An 8,555-nucleotide genomic window follows, 5' to 3' on the forward strand; every position below is an offset into this window, starting at 1 on the left:
TAATAATATTGATAATTTCGGAAATAATTGACAAATTGCTCCACGATTTACCACCCTAATTTCCCCGAATTTTGTTATCCCCTCGCCGCACCATCACCAAGCTAACGATATATAAGCGAGCGAAAATTGGTGAAATTCGACTAGTCTTAATCCGATAGTCTGGCAGAAGTCACTCTGACCAAAAACGAATCACATAGAAGTTCTTCAACTAGCGAATTATATAGAAATATTGTGAGTATAAACTGTAAGAAGTATCGGAAATTATATTCAACTTAACAACGGATCTCTGTAATTTCTTATGTTTCTTCCCCATATTACTCTCCCATCCTTTTTTATTTACGGTGCCGTGCTTGGCCTGTCTGAGGCACGGTACCATCACAAATTTTTCCATTCCTTCCCCATTTAGTAACGCGCTTGGCCTGTCTGAGGCACGTTACTATTAACAAGTTCCTTCCATTCAGTATCGTGCTTGGCCTGTCTGAAGCACGTTTCTATTAACAAGTTCCTCCCATTCAGTATCGCGCTTGGCCTGTCTGAGGCGCTTTACTGTTATAATTCCTTACCCTTCCCCCCCCTTTTTTTTCTTCTTAATTATTCTCACCTTACACCGAACTTCTTACAGCTACAAATCATTTATAAGAATAACCTCGCGCTCACCATTAAGATAAAAATTACCACCACGATCGAGGAAATTAATATGGCTACCGCATTTTTAGAAAAACCATGGGCAAAAATAAGGGCGGATGGAGGGCGTACCTTAAAAAACTAAAGAAAAAATATTACTCTTTCGGAGAATTCGATCCATCAGTTTTTGACCAACTTCCATTTGCGGACACCACTTCCATAACCTACTGGGACCCCCCTTCACCGGGCCCATTCACATTACCCCCTCCACAAAAGAAATTAATAAAAACAAACCAAAAACAACCCGCGAAACCACGAGGTTCTGACGTCGCTCCAACGAGAATACGGACGCGACCGGTGCCCGTTAGGTGCCAGATAAAACCTCTCCAAGCACCCAACACTAGATCAAGGTGCCGGATAACCCAAGACGAACCCCTCCGCGGGACCGTACACTTATTGTTCTCACCCACCGGATATACTGTAGCCCACAAACCTTCGTCAGGAAGGCAAGCCTGGAAGCCATGTACTGTAAACATAGGCTCCAGCGTAAATAAAAGAATGTACATAAAATAAACAATTCTTTTTTTTTTCTTCTCTTATTTCCTCTCGCAGGGCGGAATCAACATCCTCTATTTTTCATCCCCTACGTCCACTCACACTAAAATATTCGGACGTAACAATAGAGTTAAATTTATCACAATATTTAGCGCCCTGTGTTATATGAGAGGGCTTATACGATATCTTCGAAACATTTTCGACATCGTGATTCACATTTGATGTAGTAGTAAAACAGATAGAAGCGTTATTAATTAGTGATTCTGAAAAATAAAATTTATGTATTTATGTAGCATTTATGCCTAATTTATTGATTCTTACTATTAATCCAATTTTTGCCATACATTCAATAAATATTTGACAATTTTCATCGACTTACCTCTCATCATATTGTTGCTACTACCTACAACTAATGTATTGAAATTATTATCGATAAGAAAAGCATCTTCAGTCAAATACGCAGAATCTTTAATATTATCTTCATTTATTTTATCACAAAGCGTCAAATCAGACTTTTGGTTTGTATCACACTGTTGATTATCACAGTTATTGCTTGACAAAATGTAAGTGCCTTCTTCGATTTCAGATATCACATTTATTCCAATATTTAATGTATCATTAACAGCTAACAATGAATCTGTTAAACAAAATTTATGAAAAAATGGAAAAATTGTTATTAGAAGTTATATTGCAAAAGCTGTAAATGTAGTTCTCATGCAAAGTATATGAAAAAAAACTGCCTCTAAAATGTTTGTTGCACAGAGTGTTATAATCCGATTAAGTATATGTATCATAGACTTACCATTCATCATGTTGTTGCTACTATCTACAACTAATGTAATGAAATTATCATCGACAGGAAAAGCATCTTCAGCCAAACACGCAGAATCTTTAATATTATCTTTGTCACAAGTTTGATCACAAAGCGTTAAATTACAATCAGACTTCTGATTTATATTGCACTGTTCATTATCACAGTTATTACTTGACAAAATGTAAGTGCCTTCTTCGATTTCAGATATCACATTTGTTCCAATATTTAATGTAGCATTAACAGCTAACAATGAATCTGTTAAACAAAATTTATGAAAAAATAGAAAAATTGTTATTAGAAGTTATATTGCAAAAGCTGTAAATGTAGTTGTCATGCAAAGTATATAAAAAAATGCCTCTAAAATGTTTGTTATACAGTGTATTATAATCCAATTAACCCTTTGCGGCACGGTGGTCGATATATCGACCACCTATCTTGAAGTCATTTCTTTAATTTTTCGGACACCAAATACTGTATTTTATTACTTTTTCTTGTAATTTTACTTTAGTAAGAGTCTTAGTAATATTTGGTAAGGTATAATTTTCCTTTATTATTAGTTAATTTTGTTATATAAATAAATAAAGTGAAAAAAAGTGTGTGTTTTTTACAAAAAATGTATGTCAGAAAGAAGGAAGAATCATGAAGCTGTGAAAATCAGTATACAGAGGTTTTTTGGGTCGCTGATTACGAATCCGCTATCAGATTTCGACGATTCTTTTTCAAAATGGCGATCCAATATGACGATTTACGATTTTGAGTGTTTTTTATTGGTTTTTTATAAAAATTGGTATACGGGGATTTTTCAGAACGCTGATTACGAATCCACCATCAGATTTCGACGATTTTTTTTTATGGCGAATCCAATATGGCGATTTTGAGTATTTTTTATCGGTTTTTTATGGAAATATACAGGGATTTTTTAAAATGCTAATTACGAATATAAAAATTGATTTGCTGTGCTAACTGTAATAAAAAAAGTAAATTGTGGGAAAAAAAATTGTAAAATACAAAAATACAAAAAAAAGAAAATGGAGACAATGACCGCCACGTCCATGTTCGTGTCTCTGAAGTAAACTAAGTGCGGTTTCTTTTATGAAAAAATTTTATGTTCTATGTACCATTGTCGAAAAAATGAAAAAATATATAATTTCAAAAAAACATTTTTTATCACTCATTATTTGAAATTTTCCATATTTAAATTTCAAAAATCTGATCTACACATAATCAACCTAAAAAAGCTAGTTCTGTACATCTGTTCTTGTAAAAAAAAAGTAAGAAAGTCCGAAATTTTTCAACATTCCGACCCTAAAAAATTCAATATATCAATTTCCATAAAAAACCTATAAAAATACTCAAAATCGTAAATCGCCATATTGGATTCACCATTTTGAAGAAAAATCGTTGAAATCTGATGGTGAATTCGTAATCAGTATTTTGAAAAATCCCTGTATACCTATTTCCATAAAAAAACCGATAAAAAATACTCAAAATCATGACTTGCCATATGAAATCCGCAATTTTGAAAAAGAATCGTTGAAATCTGATGGCAGATTCGTAATCAGCGACCCTAAAAACCTTTCTACACCAATTTTCATAAAAATCCGATTAATAGAAAAATGTGTGCCGCAAAGGGTTAAGTATATGTATCATAGACTTACCACTCATCATGTTGTTGCTATTACCAATCAATGTATTAGAATTATCATCGACAGCAGGAGCATTTTTAGTCAAACACGCAAAATCTTTAATATTATTTTTGTTATTAGTTTTATCACAAAACATTAAATTACAATCAGACTTTTGGTTTGTATTGCACTGGTAACTGTCACAGTTATTACTTGACAAAATGCAAGTGCCTTCTTCGATTTCAGATACCACATTCGATATTCCAATATTTAATGTAACATTGGAATTAACAGCTAGCGATGAATTTGTAAAATATAATTTATAAAAACAAGGTATAAATAACTTTATGAACTTTATGTTTGAACTTTATAATATTTTAAACCATTTTACATAAACATAATTATAATATTAAATAAACAGATATTTTAACATAACGTTTTTGTATATTAATTTAACTTATATTATAATACCTGATGTTGATGAAATTGTTAACCTTACTGTTGGAATTTTCTTATTTAAATTATCCGCAATCTGTTGCAAATTAAATTTGCTCTTTAAAATGATATAGAAAAAGGGTTTTTAATATTTATCCATTTAAAATTATATCCTACACTTTTATTACAAAGAAACGAATTATGCAAATAGATATTTAATGAGAATTTAAATATTCTGGATTTTCTCTTTATTTGAAAAATTATGGATGTAATTTTTATCACACTTACTATTAGTTGCAATAATGCCTGACTTTTTGATGCACTTTTTCTTCATTTGCCATTTACTGTAGACACTGTAGTATGAACTCGTACGTATTAGATTATACATTTTGCTTATTAAATCAACGCCAATAAAATGCTATATTAATAATCAGATTTTTAAGATAACAACAGCAAGTAAACGACAATAAACGAACGGTAGACACGACCCAAAACATAACCCTACTGACAATGGTTAAACATTTCCTCGAACTGATTGAAACGATGATATTGTGGCAAAGGCGGAGTGTTTTAGATCAGGAAAATGTCTGGTATAATAATTTATATCATATTTTTAGATACACTCGGAAAAGGCGCGAGATGGACGACTTTACTCTACGACTAGTAACGGCTTCGTCTTCTTCTTCATCTTGTTTTGAATCTGCGTATATTGGCGGCATCTCGTAACCGCACTGTGATACGTTCCAAAACTGCAATAACCAAAACTCTATAGTTTACGTGAACTATAGTTTTGGTTACTGTAGTTACATTTTGAAACGTACTCCTGCTCGTTACTAGGCAGGGCGCAAGCACAGTAATGATTTGCTGCACAAATACATTTCAGCAAAAATTTATTAACTTTTCAGTAAAATATTTCCATCAGATTGAAAGAAATAGTTGTTAAAGCTCCTAAGTAATCGTTGAAAACATCTACATTTATAACGTTAGAAGTGAGAAAATACATGTTAAAAATTCCTCCAAAATATGTTGAAATAAAATATCTTTATAAAATTATACTTCCAATCTATTAAACAGAGATTATCAAATAGTTTGATTTAAAAAAAGAATTGAAAAAGAATAAAAGGAATAATTAGAAGTCATATTTCACCACTGCCAAGATCCAATTTCATACAACTTCTGTTTAATACTGTGATGTATGGTACCTCCGTAGCCGTCCCGTCGCCGCACGTTTTGCAAATTTAGTCATTTACACAAATTAAATTAAAAATTACCACCGAATTAAGATGCTAAATTATTACAGCTATGACAATAATCCGAAATAGACAACTCAAGCGGCTTAAATAATAATAACAATACACAAATATAAATTTTTACAATACATACTTTAATACAATTTTACTAATTATACATCAATTCTTTCACCTCTACGATGTTATTCAATTACATTTGATAAATACAACCGTACAATGCTATTAAATTCCATAATTGCAACTAATAGTAAGTGTGATAAAAATTACAACGATTTTTCAAATAAATAGAAAATCCAGAATATTTAAATTCTCATGAAATATCTACATATTTGCATAATTCGTTACTTTGTAATAAAAGTTAGGATATAATTTTAAATGGATAAATATTTAACACCCTTTTTCTATATCATTTTAAAGAGCAAATTTAATTGCAACAGATTGCGGATAATTTAAACAAAATTCCAATAGTAAGGTTAACAATTTCATCAACACCAGGTATTATAATATACGTTAAATTAATATACAAAAACGTTACGTTAAAATATCTGTTTATTTAATATTATAATTACGTTTATATAAAGTGCTTTAAAATTGATAAATACAACTGTACAATGCTACTAAATTGCAATATTCACTTTAAATTACAAACCGCCGCTCTCACATTATGCATTCTCACGCAATAATACAATATTATTACATTCCGCAATTGTACTCTTAACATACATACTTATATACAATAAAAATTTATTATTATATATTATTATCATGCACATTCAACATTCAAAATTGTAATAAATAGGAAATTTAACTTATTATACTGTTACAAAAATAAATAATAATAATATTGTTGATTTCTAAATAAATCATGTATGTACTCTCAAAAATCAAAATAAAAATCCATGATGCAAGAGACTTACAATTGCTTACAATGTATCCGTCCCACGAATGAAATATCCTTGCAAAAGAACATTACGTCCTTTCAATTAGAATCAGATATATGTATATAAGTATAAGAATTGTTAAAAGTCTCATTTTCTTCCTGCTCAAATTTTAAAAACCTCACTCAATACATCATCTTTGCGCAAATTCTCATTTCAAATGTAATAATACAATAGAAATGCAATTCTATAACAAAAATACATTTTTAAGTGCGTTTGCACATTGTGTAGCATAAGGGTCATCATTCGTTGTGTATCGAAGACAGCATAAACTAAACACATACCTTTAAGAATCAAATAGATTGTAAGTATATGATTAGCTAAATGTCACACTTTGCTACATTGAGATCTTTGTGTATAATATTATATAATTTTAATAACTCGTTTTTCCCTGCGGTCGTGCGTGAGGACGGAGTCAGGGAAATAGGTCAGAGACACCTCTAAAGTTCTTGTTATTCTTTTAATCGTACCGTTTTATTGAAGTATTTAAGAAAAGGCGCCAAGTGTTTGGTTTTTCCTTTAAGCAAAAAAATTATTGGATGGTTCAACCTAAGTAATATAATCAACCTAAGTATTATATACTATATGTGTCAAATTCAACCTAAGTAATATATACTAAATGCGCCAAATTTAATTTAAGTAATATATATCTGAAATTGAAATTTATACTCACACAAAATTAATTCTCTACAAAAATAGTGATATCTGAATTTAAATTCAACCTAAGTGATATTTTCTTTTAAGGAAAAAATTACAAGTTTAAGATAAAACTTAATCAAATTCAACCTAAGTGGTATATACTTTTGGAAGATTCAACCTAAGTATTATAATTAAATTTATACTCACACACACAAATTAACTTTTCTACAAAAATAGTGATATCTAAATATTTTGCGTCAATTATAAGAATAAATATTTTTATAGAAACTAAAACATTAGTTAATTAAATTAGTTATTAAAATATTAGTATGTAAGTTAGATTGTAAGAAAATGATTTTGTATTAAAGCAAAAAAAACACACACACACACACACACATTCAGATGCACATACTAAAGAAAAAGAAAGAACTGGCAAATTATTCGGTTTAGCAGCGCCAAGTTTTTGTAGTAAAATATTTATTTGTATTAAAGTATCTGTTTGTAATATTTATAATTTATTTGTATTAAAACTTATTTGCCAGCTCAATATTATCTCCTTTATTTCTTGCCAATATGCTTCCTGACAATTGTTTTTTGCAGGCGCACAGCAGCCTCGTATCGGCGCACAGTAGTCAATAATTTAATACAAAAGGCTAATATTTATAGTTTAATCTTATATTTAAGAATCTTCTTAAGTTTATTGTTAAAATACTTCGTAATAACGAAATTTGTATTTAAAGACAAATTTAAAACAATCAAAGCCATATCAGACTAGAGATTGAGATTGAGATTTAATTAGAACCAACTAATTGGTTACATTTCAATTCAATCTCAATATAAATCTCTAGTCTGATACGGACTTAATAAAAAATCAAATTATAAATGCCAGCCAAAGAATAACATTCGTATAAAAATCTACTTTATAGTTGGCGCATGTTCTATATATATCATTACTTTTATAGAGAAAAAAAAACGTAATACTCTCATTTTAGAGTGTCAAATTTATAAAATGCTTTTGTATTATAAAAACTGGCTAAAGAATAGTATTAATGTTTTAGTTTCTATAAAAATATTTATTCTTATAATTGACGCAAAATATTTAGATATCACTATTTTTGTAGAAAAGTTAATTTGTGTGTGTGAGTATAAATTTAATTATAATACTTAGGTTGAATCTTCCAAAAGTATATACCACTTAGGTTGAATTTGATTAAGTTTTATCTTAAACTTGTAATTTTTTCCTTAAAAGAAAATATCACTTAGGTTGAATTTAAATTCAGATATCACTATTTTTGTAGAGAATTAATTTTGTGTGAGTATAAATTTCAATTTCAGATATATATTACTTAAATTAAATTTGGCGCATTTAGTATATATTACTTAGGTTGAATTTGACACATATAGTATATAATACTTAGGTTGATTATATTACTTAGGTTGAACCATCCAATAATTTTTTTGCTTAAAGGAAAATATATATTACTTAAATTAAATTTGGCGCACTTAGTATATATTACTTAGGTTGAATTTGACACATATAGTATATAATACTTAGGTTGATTATATTACTTAGGTTGAACCATCCAATAATTTTTTTGCTTAAAGGAAAAACCAAACACTTGGCGCCTTTTTTTACCTTTTTTAAAAAGGTAATTTTGTAGGGATATCACGCATT

At 29.4% G+C, this 8,555-nt stretch overlaps 1 protein-coding gene across 1 annotated transcript; it reads right to left on the reverse strand.

The window, feature by feature from the left end:
- Positions 1-1,220: 1,220 nt before the first annotated feature.
- LOC118646409 (putative uncharacterized protein DDB_G0282133) lies at positions 1,221-6,161 on the reverse strand. The gene is made up of 4 exons (XM_036289198.1): positions 3,652-6,161; positions 1,982-2,248; positions 1,559-1,816; positions 1,221-1,442 (listed from the first exon to the last, which is right to left on the reverse strand). Exons 1-4 carry the CDS (start codon positions 3,773-3,775, stop codon positions 1,261-1,263), a joined length of 831 nt encoding a protein of 276 aa, XP_036145091.1. The 5' UTR covers positions 3,776-6,161; the 3' UTR covers positions 1,221-1,260.
- Positions 6,162-8,555: the final 2,394 nt, after the last annotated feature.

This window comes from Monomorium pharaonis, chromosome 1 (assembly GCF_013373865.1).
Source record: "Monomorium pharaonis isolate MP-MQ-018 chromosome 1, ASM1337386v2, whole genome shotgun sequence".
In the NCBI taxonomy this organism is placed as follows: Eukaryota; Metazoa; Arthropoda; class Insecta; order Hymenoptera; family Formicidae; genus Monomorium; species Monomorium pharaonis.